Source organism: Hemitrygon akajei, chromosome 11, assembly GCF_048418815.1.
Source record: "Hemitrygon akajei chromosome 11, sHemAka1.3, whole genome shotgun sequence".
Lineage (NCBI taxonomy): Eukaryota > Metazoa > Chordata > Chondrichthyes > Myliobatiformes > Dasyatidae > Hemitrygon > Hemitrygon akajei.
In genome coordinates, this window is record NC_133134.1 from 129,086,478 (window position 1) to 129,105,616 (window position 19,139).

The following is a 19,139-nucleotide window of genomic DNA, read 5'->3' on the forward strand; positions in this document are numbered from 1 at the left end:
AATGATTGCATTTCTTACATTAATGGCTAGAAGATCTATTTTGTTGAATTGGAAAGAAATTATTCCCCCTACCGTATTTCATTGGTTTTCTCAAACGTTGTTATGTCTAAATTTGGAGAAAATTAGAAGTGTTGTATTTGACCCTTCTATTAATTTTGAAAAGACATGGAGACCACTTATTCAATATTTTCATATGATGTAATTTGACCCTGTTCCAATCCTATTCGTTTTTGATTATACATATGTTGAGAGGATCGGAGTTGGCGACACCGATGATTTTGTACTTTTTTTAATAGATACTATAAACAGCCCATTATTTAATATATTTTTTCTTTTTTTTCTCTTTATTAGTGTTAGGTTGTTAGATTAGTTTTTCTTAGGGTTAATTTTTTTTCCCTCTTGTTTTTTTATATATATCTAGTTTTGTTCTGTTTATATGATATTTATATCATTTTTTATATCAAGTTTTGTTTTCTGGTAAATATAATTTATGCAAGCACACTGCGCTGAAATACACAGAAATAGAAATTAAACCTATTTTCTATACAAGGCTTACCTTTACAATTAACCAGCTTTTAATGGTATTGCGATAAATTATGGCCTATAAAAAAAATCAAGTACAATGTATTTACAATGTGCAAGTTATCTTACATGAAGTCCTATAGTACATTACATGTTGCCACACCATACTGGACTTTGACATTTCTAGATAACCAATGCTTACAAATGAGAAATGTCTTGTATTAATTTTTCTATAAAGCGTTCAAAAATATATTACAAAATGAGACAATAATTTGTTTATTCATCAGTTTTTATTGTTATATTCAACAATATGCATGCCAAGTTTTCTGTTCCCACTTCCACAGAATGCATTTGGTACCAAGTCAATGCTATGTGAAAAGTTTAGCAAAAGGGAATTAAAGTGCAATATCTCATTTATTATTTGGATTAAGGAATAGTCTTCTAGCACAGTTTACAAGTAATTTCAAGATTTAAAATACTGATCATAAAAAGTTTCAAATTGTCAAACTCTGCAAATCCAAGTTTGTACAAGTACCTATCAGTAACACAAGGCTTTTCCTTATCTCTTGCAATTTATTAATTTTTTAATTGCTCAGTTGTGTCTTTCAATGATTTTGGAATCATTCAATTCAAAGTATGTAAAGAAATTTATGAATTGCATAAAACATGATTATCTATTGTCTTACAATCCCAAGGAAAAGCAATTTTTTTTAAAAAAAAGTACCACAATGCTTTCTATAGCACAGGAAATCAGACTTCACAATAACTACAAAAATTGAAGCCTCTACTTTCTCCAGTCAATACAAAATATATTAAGCATGAGGCTACAATCTCCAATTCTAAATTGTAAAGTTTCTCTTTAGTGTGATCATATAAATGTACATTGTATAGTGGTAAGAAAATACTGATAATTGTGCCTATTCTTTACAATTTTTTCATAAAAATGTGGTAAAAAATCAATAGCATTTTATTCACAAAGAATAGTTAAAACTCAAAAAGAATTTTCAACTATAGTTTTTTTTTTAAAAAAGAAGCAATTTGTGGCTGTATTTTCACTATGGAATACAAATTACCTGGAATGATATGCAATTGGCCAAGATCATGTCAGAGTGCAGTATTTTTAAAAAGTATATAGTTCAAAGAGGTAGTAAATGAAACAATAAAGACCAAAACTAAAATGTGCTTATTACTTGCGATTTGTTTTCCAATTTGAGTAATTACTCTTACAAATTGCTCGATAATAAAATAACTACTTAAGAAAGCATTTCATTTACACATTTCTCTCCAGTGGTTTGAGATACAAAACCTTACAATAGCCCACAATGAAATGCGCTTCAGTCGTAAGACATGTAGTACTTCCAGTAACCAGCAGAGGGTACATGCACAACTAAAATGTACCATAGCAAATTATTTGATCTATTACTGTTATTTAATGAATCGGTGAGCATTGCTACGTTCTGCACAATACAACTCGCGTGTGCTTTATAAATGCTATTAGTTTGTGAAGATCAGTGTATTAAAGTAACCAAAATATTTATAAAGATTAAGAATCAGAAAACCTGAAAGTTGTCCAGTGTAATTGTAAATCAAAGGAAGTGCATTTCATGCATTTTGTCCAGTATAATCTAAAAATGATTGTTTAATCACATTCAGTGTTTTGGGTGCAAATAAACCGTCAATTTTAAACTAATTCAAAAAACACATGATCACGCATGTGCAAACTAATAAGGGGGGGGGGTAGGTAAATTGTTGCATAATATTGATTGATTCAGCTGCTTTTCCTAATACATAATACAGTACTTACAATTTTTCTAGAGCAATTCATGTATTTTAGATAGTACATGAATATTTAGTTATCCTCCCTATACAAACTAAAAGCTTTTCTCCACCAATAATTAAGCACATACAGTACTGTAATCGTGGAATCATTAAATCTATTTTGTCAGTTTTCACTCCTATACCTCATCACTCACAGCGCAGGACAACAATAAGGATCTGAATTTAATTTAAAAAGGCATGGAATAACTTGAGTAACTTTTTTTTTAAAAAAAGTACCCTAACATTGCAATTAAATAACTGCTGCAAAGTTCTCATTACAATTCTATATCAGTGAGATCATATCTGCAATGTTTAGAGTCTGATCATCATAAAAATTTAACTCCAGTTATTAAGAAAAAAATCCATTTCTTTTGCTTTAAAAGATGCTCGCATTTAATCTTCTCCACGACAAACACTTCAGCAACTCACTGGTAGCTGAACAATTAAAGGAAATCCATGCTACTGTAATTCAGAAAGACAAATCGGTACTAGTTCAGAATCAAAGCTCTTTGTCACATCCCGTATTCATAAAATCTGTATATTATTGAAAAAAATTCAAGTTGATGGGAATTTTAGAAATACTTTAAAGCCGTAACATTGTAATTATGTTAATAATTACTTCACGATGACAGATGAAGCATTAGGAACCTTTGTATCAATGAAAGCCAACCATATGAAGGTCTCCTTTAGTTTGATATGGACATACTTATAGTGTTTCTCAATTGTCTAGACACTTTGATCAAGCCAGAAGTGCATGTGATCAATTTTAAACTCCATATGAGCAGAACAGCTATCACCTCAGCACAATTATTTCTCTTTGCATGTATGCCTGTCTTAATTGCTAATAAACTTCTTGCAAGCCACTAGACTCAGCAGTCATGAGAAGAAACAAAAATCAATTGCTAGTGTCAGGTCAAGCAAAACACTATCAAATGCCTAAGCCGACAGCAATCAATCCCAAATCATTGATTCAGAGGTGACTCCATTTTGGAAGGAATTAAGAAATCATTGCAGATCTATTTATACACCAATCAGCAGATACTGACACACAAAAGTGGTGGCAAGAACATAAGGAATAGGAGCAGTAGTAGGCTATTTGGCCCATCGAGCCTTTTTCACCATTCAATAAGATCAAGGCTGATTGGGCCATGGACTCCTCTTCACCTACCTGCCTTTTCTCCATAACCCTTAAATTCTCCTACTATGCAAAAATCTGTCCAACTTCAACTTAAATATATTTATTGAGGTAGCCTCCACAGCTTCATTTTGCAGAAAATTCCACAGATTCACCACTCTATGGGAAAAGTAGTTCCTTCTCATCTCCATCCTAAATCTACTCCCCCAAATCTTGAGGCCATGTCCCCTAGTTCTACTCACAACAACTTTCCTGCTTCTATCTTATCTATCCCTTTCAGAATTTTATGTTTCTATATGGTAGTGTAGCATCATTTGAAAATAGAAAATGAAAAGGAAAGAACATCCACACACCTAATGTGGAAGGGGAAAGAGTTCAGATGTTTGCTGAAAGAGGAGATGGGAAGGGACTGTGAAGAGGAGGTCTCTTGTGACATACCAGCAACTATTGTCCTAAATTATGGCCTGTGCACATGCGAGGCTGGTCTAAGGGTGCAGCCTAACGTGTCACATTCAAGCGTGGCATCAATTATTTGGACATTCAGAAATGAGAATCGGTAAGACACCACATATCAAATTTACACCTGTATGATATGTAACTAAGTTTGACATTATGTATGAAACAGCAATTTTCCCTCTACAAATAGTGTGCCATAGTAAATGTATTTCAGTGGAAATATACTTGTGTTTTTATTGAACTGAAAATAGATATCCAGTTAGTGGGTGAGCCAAGGTGTTCAATGCTGAACAAGAGGTAGCAATTGTTCAGATGGTACTAGCAAATAATGCCATACACTTGCGTGAAATAGACAGCTGTAATTGCAGATCATACCATATTCTCAAATATCCAATTCAGAATACATCAACAATTGATAGGATGTTGAAACCTCATCAAGATGAAACAGATCTACAGAGCACACCTTTTATTAAAATCAGTGACAAGATTAAGGATCTGAAGTATCTTGATGTACAAGTTGTCAACATCATATATGTAGACTTTACAAATTACTCTGTTCCTTATCATACACTCTTCCTGACTTTGTCTTCTCTATTGTCATTATTGCGATTTTCAGAGGGTAATGGAGCTGGAGTCCAATGTGTTACCACATTAATTAACATACATCGGGGGTTCCCAATCAAAAATGGTAGGGGTCCATGGCATAAAAAAGGTTGGAACCACTGATCTACACTGATGAAGCTGGCTTCAATATATCTAAGACAAGGAGGTGAGGGAGGAATGTTGTAGGGCAAAGTGCAACAGTCCAGGTACCATACCAGAGAGGTTCAAACATTACCATGTGTGCAGCTCTATCAGACACTGATGTTTAAGCATACATCCCAATGATTGAGCCATGTAACATCCCAAACCTCATCATATTCCTTGATAGGCTCTAGACAACTACAGTGCGAGGAAGAACAAGATGTCAGGATCAATAGCCCACACTACATCATCATGTGGGACAATGTATCTTTCCACCACTCATCTGCAGTGACAGACTGGTTTCAGGCACAACCACACATCTCCATCAAAATCCTTCCACCATACTTCCTGGTTCTCAATCATTCTTTTGAGGTTTTTTCCCTCCTGGAGATGAAGGGTCTATAACAAGCTTCCTTATGAGCAAATGCTGATGGATAATTGGTTTGTTAATAATCACTGTGTCAGACCACTAGGGCTGGATTAGGTATTCCAGGAGGCGTTTCCCCTGCTGCATTGCTAGGGAGCACATTCCATGCGATGTTGTTGAAAACATGTGGCCCAACATTAGAGACACAAAAGGTCAAAGGTGATCATTATTGCTCTACATTTCTGTTATCAGAGTGACTCCTGCTGCAAAGGTGTGAGCAATTTTGTCTGATTTTCATGCAACAACAGATGCTGAGAATCCAGTGAAGATGTGTTTGTTCATTCTTGCATCTCACACTGTCCTTCAACGTTCATACTCCTGAATGGAATTGTAATCCTTATTTTTACAATAATGGACTAAATGTCCTGATTTCTGGCATTATATGTACACAGTAAGCAACAAGCATCATACTATACAGCTGACTACCGTTGATGTTATGCCTCAGACAGGATGGTTAGTGTCTTGCCAGTGATTGCTTACATGTGTTAGTAATGTAATGCTGTGAGCTGATTTCATTTAATTATTCACTTTTGCTGCAAGTGTTTACTGTTCTGATTGGCTGAGTGCATTTAGCAGTTAGAATGGGAAGTTTTGCAAAATGTGTTAGTGTATTGTGGTCTGTTTTGAGAATGTGGCTACTGTTTTGACTAGCATGGTTAAGTAACTGAGAAAAACTAAAATAAAATCCTGACATGATTTTTAGCTGTTTGATTTATGCAAATATCAAGTATTTTAATGTAAATGAGTTTTCAGCTAGTTATTTTATTGTAAAAGAAAATTACAGAATTAATCAGTATGTCAAGCAGCAACTGTGGAGAAGGACAAAGAATTAATATTTCAAGTCCTAGCCTTTTTATCCAAGGAAAAAGTAAAGTTTTATTGAAAGGCTGTTGACCTGAAACAATGCCTTCATTTCTCTTAAGTCGAATATATACAGGATCTTTAATTTATGTTTCAAATTTCCAGAATCTGTAATTTTCTTTATTTGTTGGTGGCCAATTATCAAATCTATGTAAAAATTAAGAGTTCCAATCAAATGATTGGATTTCTTATGGTTGTCATGGCTGCTGACAACCAGGTCTAGCTCCCGGCCTTCATGTCAGGCTTAGCTACTAAACCCAGTGGAACAGTTTCTACTGACAGGAGGAGAGACAAAGGCGGGTTACTAGTACCTTAAAACCAGTTGTGTTGGGAGATGGGGCTCATCTGGGAAAACGAAAAGTCTGATCTCAAACCTCCACTGCCTTGGGAAAGACTGTGAGGAAAAATCTGGAGCTGGAGTTCCTAAGGCAATCCTACATTTGAGTTCAATGCTGACTGGCAACTCATGTGATGCTGCTGGTGCTAAACTGCATCAGTCTCTGCTGTTCCTTTGGGTTCATCACCTGCATGGGCAACAGCTTGTTCTGATATCATACTGCCCTGGTTTGTGTACAGTCTCAGATAGACAGCTAAGAGGCAATAATTCCTGGACAACCCTGACCAATGGAGGGCCTCTCTCCCACACCCGCTCCTTAAAAGATTTAAAGTTCAATAATGAAATACGGCATCAGTAAAATTTTTAGATTTAAGCATAATGAAATGTCTTACTTATAAAAAAGGTTTTGGGGGAAAAAACTATTCTACAGGCAAGTGAAAATGGAAAAAAGTAGAGCAAGATGTCTTGAAATCTGTGGATCTATATACAACGTGATTCAATAGATAAAGCAAAAACTTACAGATTTCAGTTCCACTGGGATTTACATTTGATTAATAATTGAAACAGTGTATTAAAAATTATAAATCCTTATTCCTTCAATGATGATTTGATAAACATGGTTAGAATAATCAATCATTTGATTCAGTTTAACATCTCTTCATGAATCAAATTACAAACCACCAACAGATATAATGTATGGCTGTATTATTAACAACTGAAATTCACCGAGTTCCTGAAAAAAAATTGCAGTCTCGTCAGGATGGTGTGAATTGTGAACAAGATATTCTGCAAATGCTGGAAATCCAGAGCAGATCAATACACAAAATACTGAAGGAACCAAGTCAAACAGCTTCAAAGAACACGAATGAACAGTCAACATTTCAATCTGAGACCCTTCATCCAGATCAGTCAGCTGAGCTCCTCCAGCATTTTATTTATGTTGGTGTGAACTGTGGACTGTACAAAGCAAAGAGAAGTCATTGGATAATGTATAAATAGTAAATACCTTATTTGAACCAGGATGGTAATTGATGTGTAGATTCTTGAATGCAACTCACAATTGCAACTTTTGGTTTACTAAATAAGTAGCAGTTTGAACCAGGACTTGGACCACAACAGAATTAGTTAATTTGCCATGGAATTTGTACCATGTAAAAAGACATTTGGGCATCCTGCTTCCTAATTTCTGGCAATGATTTCCTAATTTAAGAAACTACTGAGTGTGCAGAGCCAACTACCACCCTTTCCCCCACACTTTTGTAAGAGACCTGGTGTTAACTCAGCATCTCTCCTTGAAGAATGAACATATCCAAATTATGACAGAGTGCAGAGTAAATAAGCATTTTTCAAACAAATCAATAACATGAAGTCACTGGGACAACACTAATCCAGTAATATCTAAAAGGGACATATCTAAATTTTCAGTTATAACACAAAAACTGATTGCTCAAAATGATCATTCTTCACTAATGGAGCAAAGGCCACAAAAATAACTTTGGAAACTATGAATTCAGAACACTGAAGTCTGTCTGGTAAAGAAAAAAACAATCCTATGCACTCAAATGTAAGCTTAAATGCACGGTATACATTGAGTAGAATATTTGTTCAGTGTGCTTCTATCTAAAATATCAGGAAAGATAGATTATTTCCAAAAAAAAGTCAAGGATGCTCAAATGTTAAATCTGTTCTGATAAAAGTTCAAACATCCCTCTACTGATGTCACCTGACAGAGGAATCTACAGCAGCCATGGGGTTTTGATTTTGTATGATCAAAATGTTCATTATGTTAATAATACATTTTGCTCTCTTATAAGTTGGAAGGACCTGTGCAAGTATTTCCAAACCCAATTGTCACCTACAAGTATGGCTTCTGGCTTCAGCTAAATGTGCCACTGTAGCAAGCATGCAGAACTTGGAGCAGTTTCTCTTACAGGCTTACTTACATCTTGACGTCAAAATGGAAAGTACATTATAAAGTTCAAGATAAACTTTTTAAAAACTCAAAATAAGCTAAAACCTTACCTTAAAAAAACTAAACTTTTGTAAAAAGTAAAAAAAAGTTTAAGAATTAAGGTTGTTCCCCAATTCAAAAGAGATAATTTTTCAATTTAAAGGAGGTATATTGATTGTGATGAAAAAAAGACATCTGGCTAGGTAACACAATTCTTGATTCCCACAAGTCAAGGACATATTGCAAGAAATATATCTTCTACAGAAAGCATCACTGTGTGGACTTCTATACAAATTAGAATGGTAAAACCAATAAAATATCTACATTGAAACCAATGTCAGCAAATAAACCTTCAGCAAACACAGTCTCCTCCAACTCCCAGATTTCTCTGATAAGTAACAAGGTGAACTTACTCGTGTTAGAAGTAAGCTACTACTCATGTTTGTAAATTACAGTACAAAATTTCACTATAGTTTGATATAAAAGAAAATTGGTTGGAAAGCTCTGAGAAAGAATCAAGAAGGTGAAAACATATTTGAATAACCCCAAACCTATCTACTAAAATGGCTCATACAATGTGAATGTATTCTTGCAAATTACATTTCCTTTTATATTCAGGCATGAATCAATAAGTTAAGTTCAAAGCTAAAATTCTCAGTAGTACAGCAACAAGTCAGGGAGTTGGGATAAAAATAAATAATTCATTAGTTTTTCCATGTGATGAGGCCTGGTACATACCAAAACATCAGAAAGAGGAAAACTGGTAACTTCGTTTTTTGGACCCAAACAAAATACATGTTGATCATATGGCTCCTTTGTTGGCACAAGGCAATTTTTTTTCCTAGAATTTCTATCACCCAAGGATTTTCTGAAGACCATTTGGCGTCATATGTCTGAGTTGGATCTAATCAGACTACCAACAGGTCTGTTTGATTTTCCTTTTTATGATGTTTGCACAAGGCAAAAGAATTTCATTATGTTTATGTACACTGGCTCTAAATTACCAAATTCATGATAACATCAGCCCTCCACACATTGTTAGAAGAGAACAATTAGGCTAGGGATATTCTGCTAATTAATATTAATCTATAATGTGTATGGAATTATAATATGAATTTTAATGCATTACTCCTATGCTGATATTAGTACTTTAGTTTGTCTTTTGAGCATGATTATTAAATTTATATTTAGCAATATATTTAATCCTTACTAATTAGAAATAGCAAAACCTGAAAGAATGAATTTTGCACACTAGATTCTGCAAGACATTTTATAAAAGGAATTAAATAGCAACTATGTAATTGTAAGATAGGGCTAAATTTAAAATTATACTTAATCCCATCTTGTTGTGCAGTCACTTTGTCAAACGTGCTAGTTATAAAAAGTGCCTAATGATACCTTACCAATTACATGCACACATGCAAAGTCTTTTAAGCAAAAGGAATAAAACAAGCAGAGGATGTGATTATGTTAAGTCTTTTTTCAAAGTTTACAATTGTAAAGAAAATTAATTAGACCACCACTTCCAATAACTGTACAGTCAGTTAATTCTTAATGTATTTCAATAATGAAGAAATATTGGCTTGACTTGAAGCAATACAAGGTCATTCATTTGTTTTATCTGTTTGGGATGGAGTGGTATTATTTCTCCTTTCCAAAAGTGGTGTTTGCTTTTTGAATAATTCTCTCTACATATAAAAATACAAATGGAATGGGTCCAGCCAGTGAAGATCTTGCTACTCTGTCCACTAAGCCTGTACTTCTTCTGGTGATATAACTACATAGATCATGTTGCTCATTTCTCAAAAGTGAGCAATTTGCAATTATGACAAAGCAGCTGTACAACAGGCAACCATTAACAAAACACTAGCACCTCTAAGTGCAGATCAAGAAACTTAGAGTGTAATAACAGTGCCATCTTCTTCAATGCTTTGCCTGTTCACATTTTCTTTCTCGATAGGATCCACTTTCAAGGGATTTGACGGTATGTGCATGTTTTCCTTCACTCCAGCAACAGAACCATTTGAAGTTAAACCGTGATCATGGTCACTTTTTGTTAAAGATGCTACACTAGCGTTGGTAGGCGTTGCCAATGGAATGTGTTCTGGTTCACCACTGCCCTCGATGACTATGTCTGTTTCTTCATCACTGTCCACTTCTTCAGAATGGAAATTTTGCATAATATGTGGAGCTGTCGTATAAGTAACATGGCTAGTTCCACTGTCAGTGGACTGGCCTGAACTACCGGAAGTCCGACTAATTCTCACAACGTTATTTCTTTGATTTGCTGGCTTCACAGTAATGATGAGATTATGGCTATTTGCTATCATCATATCGGTCACCTGATCAAGACTTTTTCCTGACACCTCAATCCCATTCACCTCAAGAACTTCATCGTTTACAGCTAACAGACCAGTGCTTTCCGCCAATCCTCCTTGCACCAATCTAGAAATGAAAATTCCAGGGACTTTTTCAAGCCCATGAGGTGTTACTCGAACACTTGAGCCATCGCGGATATAGAATCCCAGTGGTTTATCAGACCCATGCTTGTATAACCTCACTCTTCGATGGGTTTCTGGAAGAATGTCCACATCAATGATAGAAGACACTGGACGAAAATCACGTGGTAAGCTGATTGCAATTGCTGGTTTCTTTCGATTAATATCAGGACGCAGCACATTTGACAAGACGTTCTTTTTCCGTGTTAAAGTGTCTGTACCGAAGGCACTATAGTCAGCATCTTCTGCAAAATAAAAAAAATTCTAGTTACACATACAAGATATTAAACAATTTCTGAAGAATTTCAAATAAAATCATGGAAAACAATGAAGATTGAGCAATATTAAAATAATTGATCACCCAGTTTCCCCCATCCTTTTGTGGAAGTAGTTTTTGATCCATGACTGCGCTGAAACACTGCCAATGCAATTTTATTTTGGGATAAATTTTGCCTCTGCACTCCCCCACCAAGAACTTTTAGCACAATGAGTGCCATTTGTTCCCAAGAGAAACAGCCTATACAATCCTTTTCTTTGGCACCATACCTGCCAACGTATAATTATATTGCTCAAGGATGTTTCAATAGTTTAAGGTAAATAAGATTAAGCAATTCCTGAATTTATTGTTCATCTTTAATTGACTCCAAACTGAGGAGGTTGCTCAGAGTCTGCCATGAATTGAGTTATTATAACCCAAGTAGGGAAAGGATGGTCATTTCTTTCCTGAAGAACATTAATGAACCAGGCAGGTTATAAATATTATGGATCAAATTTAAATCAGACTAAGTACAGCATGTTCTACAGGAGTAAAGAATCTCACTTATGTGCAATATACTGTGTGTCATTTTAAATCTTACACAGAAGCTTGAATGGATGGATTTCTTTTTTTTTCCGGTGGGGGGGGGGGGGGGGGAGGAGAGAGAAGAAGAGAAAATTGAGGAGTGACCCTTAAGTAGTCTTTCCAATTATGAAGGAGAATGTTGAATGGATGTAAAGTGATTTCCATTTTGTGTCTAAGAAATACTTCACCAAATATAATAAAGAATTCAAGAGCAATCACAGCTACACACACAGAGGTAGGAAATGTTATTATAATAGGTACTGGTAATTGAAACTGTGTTGGAGTACTCCTATGTGTTGTACTCCAATGGAGTACAATGACTTTCCTTCTGATATTCCAGCATCCAATTATTCAAATTGCATAGATCCTATCTGGAATACAAGCCTGGGATCCAGAGTGTGACTTGAGTTTGTGGCTACAACTGGGGTCTGGAATGTGGCTGAAGTTTAGAGAGTGGGCAAGATGTGCAACTGTTCCAGGCCACAAGCCTAGCTCCATGGGTAGGTTTGCAACTTGTATATTTTTCCTCACTCAGGTTGAAGGCGCAATACCTCATATTCCATCTGGGTAGTCTCCAACCTGACAGCATGAATGTCAATTTCTCTAATTTAGAGTAATTTCACCCCTCCCCCTATTTTCCATTCCTCAATCTGGCTCCCCTCTTACCTCTTTCTCTTCCCCTCACCGGCCTATCACTTCCCTCCTCCTTCCCTTTCTCCCATGGTCTATTATCAGATCTCTTCTTCAGCCTTCACTCCATCCTCCCATTCCCCCCCCCCCAAATCACCTCCCTGCTTCAAATTTCATCACCGTCCCCACCAACCACCTTCACCTATCACCTTCTAGTTTGTACTCTTCCCCAACACCCATCTCACCTTCATATTCTGATTTGTTTCCCCTTCCTTTCCAGTCCTGCTAAAGGCTTTTGGCCTGAAATGTCAGCACCTTATTCCTCTCCATAGACTCTTGCCTGAGCTGAGTTCCTTAGCATTTAGTGTGGGTTATACTGGATTTCCAGCATCTACAGAATCTCATGCATATTTTTCTACTCTTTAAACTCACTGGGTTCAATGAAAAGAAATACAACAGTTTCAGCTTTTACATTTTACAAGTGCTATTAGGAGTAATACCCAATAGTCCAGAAAATTATCAGCACAACACTACCAAATGCTCAAAGGTGCCAGATAACCAGAATATTAAAATATAAAATATGAATAATTGTAATAGGGTATTTAACCTTTGAGGCTTTGCCACTATTTAATATGATTGTATCCCAATACCATAGTCCCACTTTCTCCACATACACTGATGCCTTTTATACCTAGAAATTATCTTTGTCATATGTACATCAAAATCAGTGAAATGTGTTATTTGTGTTGACTGAAATCAGCAAGTATTGTGCTGGGCAGCCCGAAAGTGTCACAAAGCTTCCAATACCAACATAGCATGCCCACAACTCACTAATCTCAACTGTATGTCTTTTTCCTGTGGGAGGTAACTGGAGCACCAGGAGGAAACACACACATTCATGAGGAGAACATACAAACTCCTTACAGACAGTGGTGGAATTGATCCCGTATCACTGACGTTGTAACAGCATTAAGTTAACCACTAAACTACCATGCTGTTCCTATCACTACCATGCCAGGTAAGATGAGTCCAATCAAAAGTGTATTTGTTCACAATGATCACAAGTCATTGCTAGATACCAAGAACATCAATTACTGAAGGACTATCCCATCAGCGAGTTGCTCAATAGTGACGGAAATAGACTTATTATCATTGTTGTTGTTGCCAGGACTTCTTGTGTACCATTGTGCCAAGATGGTGCACTGTATGAGTGATTGTCTTGGACATTTTTATTAGGATCACAAGACTCTGTTGGACATTGGTTATGCAGTATACTTCTAGTCCAGCCCACTGGTTCGTTGGCAAGACCAATGGCAGGGGAGCTGTGTTCCCTCAGCTGTTCCCAAAGCCGCAGCTTCGCCTGTAACAGCCACCCAGGAGAGGAGACTGTGAGGTGGTGTGGGAGAGCCCCTGCAGGGTGCACTGGAATCTGTACTGGGTTGGGGGGGGGGGGGGGGCTGCTTGGCTGTTCTCCAATGTCTGCTCGGTGGAAGAACATGTTGGATCAGGACTACAGTCATGCCACTCAGTGATTTAAGCTATATTTTTTTCTTTGAGTATGTTTTTTTGAAATTGTAACCATATGTGCTATGGGAAATGTGTGTGCGCCTTGACCCTGAGGAATGATGTTTTGTTTGGCTATATTCATGTATGGTTGAATGATAATCGAACTTGAACTTAACTTGAATATCCTTTCAAAGCTATGCTATCTGCTAAGCTGACACCTACACGTGCCTCAATTTTATACACGTTTCATGTTTCCCCTCAGCCTCCAATGGTCCAGTAAAAGTAATTCAAGTATGTCCAAAGCATCACATAGAAAATACTGGAAGAATTCAGCAGGTGAGGCAGCATCCATGGAAATGAACAAACAGGTGATGTTCCAGGCTGAGACCATTCTCCAGGACGGGAAAGGAAGGGGGAAGACACCAGAATAAAAAAAGTTGGCAGGAGAACTAGGTGAGGTGAAGCCACTTGGATGGGAAAGGAAAGGGTTGGAGGTAAAGGGTAAAGTTTGTCCAAACTCTCCTCATAGCTAATACATTCCAATAGAGTCAGGATCCTTTACACCCTTTCCAATGCTCATACCCTTCCAGTTAATGATGCAATCAAAACTGCATCTAACCAAACTTTTTAAAAAATATATATACAGATGAAATTGTGACTTGCCAACTTTTATATTGTATGTTTGTCAGGACCACTCAGTCTCAAACCTCACAGCTTAGGTCCAAACATGGTCATTGAGGCCCTCCATTAGTGAAGGTTAACCATGGATGTTGCATCTTAGCCGTCTATGTGATACACAAGCCAGGGCAGTACATGGAGAGCAAGCAGGCTCCCCCCCACCCACGCAGCTGATGAATCCAAATGAATGGCAGAGACCGATATAGTTTGGCACCAGCTGCATCACAGGAGTTGCTAGTCAGCACTGAACTCAGTCACTTTAAACACTGTCTAAAGTGTCTAAAGTGACTGAAACTCAGTCCTGATGAAGCGTCTCAGCCCGAAACGTCGACAACCCTTCTCCCTATAGATGCTGCCTGGCCTGCTGTGTTCCACCAGCATTTTGTGTGTGTTGTTGTTTGAATTTCCAGCATCTGCAGATTTCCTCGTGTTTACACATTTATGCTAATTGTTTTGCTTTGTATTATTTTATTCCTCATCTTATTGTGTCATTTTTTTGTGCAGCATCAGATCTGGAGTAAAGTTATTGTGTTTTCCTTTATACTTGTGTATAAAAACTGAAAGGAACTGAAATTCCTTTTACTACTCCATTAGGGAAAAAAAATCATAGAGTTTATGTGGAATATATCTCAATTCAAGGATCAGAACAGAATGGATTCCTGTACTCAAGATTAAAAAGCGTAGGGTGGACAGTTATGAAATCATGATAATCTGGCTTTGCAAGATCAATGGCAGTGTCTCAAGAGAATGTTTTGCTTCAGTTTCCTGGAGGAAAGATTGACTGTCTGTTAGATAGGCTGGGATTCCCAACAGACTGCATTCAGAAAAGTGAAGAGAGAGAATTGTGTTTGTGCGGGTAGGGGATAGCAAGTTGCTAGCTTTTAAACGGAAAAGTTGATCTTACAGAGGAAAAAGAAACACTTATGTAGAAATACTTTGTTGATATTAACTTGTAGGGCAAAATGAGTTTGGAAAATACCTCACCGATTTACACAACTAGGATTTAAAACAAAAGATAAAATGTTTATTCTTGATGCAAAAAAAAAGTCTAAAGAGAGGGTGGAGAGCAAGTGTGGGAGTTCAAAATAACAAATCTGTATGCAAACTTGCAGAACCCTGGAATCCATTTCTTCTGAAACACAGCCAGTCCACAGAGGAAGTAGACAATATTTTGAAATAAATAAAGGCTTTGGCAACTTAAGTAGATAACTTGATGCCTTTTCAGATGAGCAAGTCAAAATCTTTTGATTATATAAATTTCAGTTAAAAGTTGGCACCATCTGATGTTATATTCTGTCAATACAAGTTTGAAGGGTCAATAGGACATTAAAACATTCAGGTACACACCTGAGGCCCTAAAAATAGTGTAGCAAAGGACTCATGGAAACATTCAGAATTGAAGCACTGGATTATACTGTAAAATTATTCTCAATATTTAGTTTAGGATTATGCTTCAGGAAAAACAAGTTAGCTGTTAGTAAATAGTTTAATACTATTTGTTTTTACTTCCTCCTTTGCAAATTTATTCATGAAATATGCATGACATCCACAAATCTGCCGATTACTTAGTTTCCCTGAAGCATGGTGGTAAAAAGTGTGCATTGATAGTGCGTATACAATAATAGCGTGTTCAAAACCCCAGAACATTTGACTACATCATTTATTATTTATTTAGAGGGACAGAACAGAACAGGCCCTACCAGCCCAATAAGCTGCATCACCCAGCAACCCACCTATTCAACTCCAGCTTAATTACAGGACAATTTACAATGACCAACTACCCTAATAACTGGTACGTTTTTGGACTGTGGGAAGAAACCACAGCACCAGAGGAAACCCACACCATCAAGGGGAGAACATACAAACTCCTTACAGATGACTCGGATGAAATCCAAACTCTGAAGCCCCAAGCTGTATAATAGTGTCACGCTACCATGCCTCCCTAGAGAGGTCCTTCTAGCTCACAAGTCTACGCCGCCCAATTCCACCCATGTGGCCAATTAACCTATCAATCCTTACATCTTTGGAATGGTGGAGGAAACCAGAGCACCCAGAAAAAAACCTATGTGGCTCATGACGAGAATGTACAAACTCCTCACAGACAGCAGCAGGAACTTAACTCGCACTGTAATAGTGTTACTCCAGTGCTACATCACCATGCCGCTCCATAACCATTATGTTACTGTGCCAAAGGAACAGCAATAAAGTCCCAACTCCCAATGCTCGTACTTGGGGATGAGAGTCCTATGGTATGGTTCTTTGTCCTGCTTGATTGCAGAGAGCTACTGAAGATGAAAGTCCGGTTTCACAAGAACATGAAAAATGTGAGTAGGCAGAACTGACCATAGACTCATCTCTACCTACCTGCCTTTTCCCCATAACCCTCAACTCCCTTACTATGCAAAAATCTATTCAACCTTGTCTTAAATATATTTACTAAAGTAGCCTCCACTGTTAAGTGCTGTAATCATTGCTGAAAGCATGCAGTGAAGCCAGGCTAGATTTTAAATGTAAGTACACTTTTTCAATTAAATTGAAAAAGGAAAAAGTAATAGTGAGGAATCACTAGAATTTACCTAGAGTACAAATGAGTTTAAAATGAAAAATTAGTTTATTGTTCACATGTTGAGTGTTATACTGTGAGCAAACTTATACAGTAGTATTTTCTAACAGCATATGATTCAAAGGATACATTTTGAGCCATGAAGATCCCAGTTCAATTATGAAAAAGAAAAGAGATTCATAATTAGACTGTTTTAATTAAGGTCATAATGTACTGGGATGTTTTGATTTGATGACAGGGAAGTTGCTGAACCTTCAGCCTGTAAAATTTCACTGGGAATACAAAATAAAGTGGCTGCTGCATCAATGGTCAAAGTCCAGTGACTTATTACAAAATGAAGCATAATGTACAAGATGTATTCGATCATATAATAAAAATAACAAAGGAGTGGTAAAATTATCCTGAAGTTCAAACACATCTTGAAGGCATTGGTCATTCTCATTTGCATGAGCATTAGAGTGAGGTCCACACTACCCCTTGTAGCAAACAGTTGTAAAATATACACAAAAGAAAAGAAATCACTTGATATGGTAATCATACCTCCATGGTATGCAATGAAGGATATCAAAAACACACAAGACTAATACAAAAGAAAGAGGATACTAGTTCTGGCATATATATGAACAAACCCATGTTAGACTTTTGAATTTAAACATATTGTGGGAGATAATATGTAGGAGTACCTATCCATAATTGAGACCCTTGCAACCTAGGTATGGTTTGTAATACAGTAATGTGCAATTCTTAATATATATCACTGGAATTCATATACAAGTAACAAAGTAGTTTCCAAATTAAAATTGTTACAGTTTCTGTGTGTGTTAACTGTACAAAGTACTTAGGCTGTTACAGCTTGGCATTGGTGGGTGGAGAAAGGAATGCCATACTAGCTTAATGTTTCAGTCAGGTACATGCTTATCCAGATTCCACTGAATGACTCATTACCCTGGAATGCTCATAAAGATAAGACGGGATTTATTTCTCAGTAAAGAAAAGGATCTATTCAATATTGCAACAATATCAATTTCATTAATATTACATTGGGTTTATGCATAATATTCTCTTACACATCTGTAGATAACATTTGGGTTGAATTATCAATTTTAAACACAGAAGCAAATCAAGTGCAGTAAATGGACTGTGGGGAAAACATGCATGTGGTATTCAAATAGATTTTAAAAAAACCTTTCCACTTTTGACCCTTCAACTATCTGCACTGGATGATGTTAAGCAGGTGGCTGTTCATGTTTGTACACAGAGCAGTAATAATTTACTAAAATTCTCAACCTAACTGTGCTGCAGTGACTCAAAATGTGTATGTGACATTGCTTGTTATTTGGAAATTCAATTACTCACAAGCCACTTAATATAGAAAAGGTAATGAGACTTGGTCATATTTGGGTTGCAGGACAAAAAAAAAAGAATAATGTTCATTTGAAATGCAGAGACGTGATAAGAATGTTAAATTGTATAGCAGTTCATGGGAAAAGAGACATGATAGAGAACCACAGTGAAATATTAAAATGCTTAGTCTAAGACACAGCAGAAGCACAATTTGAATTAAGAAGGGGGGGGGCAGAATTTGACAGGGCTCATCATTGGTAACGCAAACCCATTGCTGGCACAATTCCTCACCACTTGCATCTCAATATCTACAATAATTTCTTCCTGGAAATAAGATTCACTCCTTTCCCCACAAAATGTAACAAAACAAAAGCAGACTGAGCTGAAGTAGATAAAACATTTATGCAGCAGAAAGCAAAATTGAAGTTAACAACTGCTCTATATCTAGTAGGCTTAGACTGGCTAAAATCTTGGAAAAGTAAATCTTAATCATAATGGTCAAGGCTTCAAAAATCTGTGTTCACAAATATCTGCTTACTGCCAAATTGGGGTAGAGAACAACAAAATGGGTACCAACTCAGATTTGTTGGTATGTTGGCAAAGGTTTAGAGGTAGTTATGAGAGCAGCATAAATCTGTTTTTCACAGACTGCAAATCTAGAGCGAGTGCCAGAGACACTGGAGTAAGAAAGTTTTGGCTATTCTCAGTATGAAAGCCTTTGCCACTCCAGCAGCAGTTTCTATTAAGCTCCTGGCAACCCTGCTTGTGCCAGTAGTTGGAGAGGGAGATCAGATACTTTTCCAGACTAAATTCTTATCAAAAGTTAAA

At 36.6% G+C, this 19,139-nt stretch overlaps 1 protein-coding gene across 1 annotated transcript in view; it reads right to left on the bottom strand.

The window, feature by feature from the left end:
- Positions 1–793: 793 nt before the first annotated feature.
- Positions 794–19,139, bottom strand: part of LOC140736000 (partitioning defective 6 homolog beta-like) — a 50,258-nt gene continuing 31,912 nt past the window's right edge. Inside the window, exon 3 of the mRNA XM_073061676.1 lies at positions 794–10,994. Within this exon, the coding sequence (XP_072917777.1) occupies positions 10,147–10,994 (848 nt within the window). The 3' untranslated portion in view covers positions 794–10,146. The remainder of the gene's footprint in view (positions 10,995–19,139) is intronic.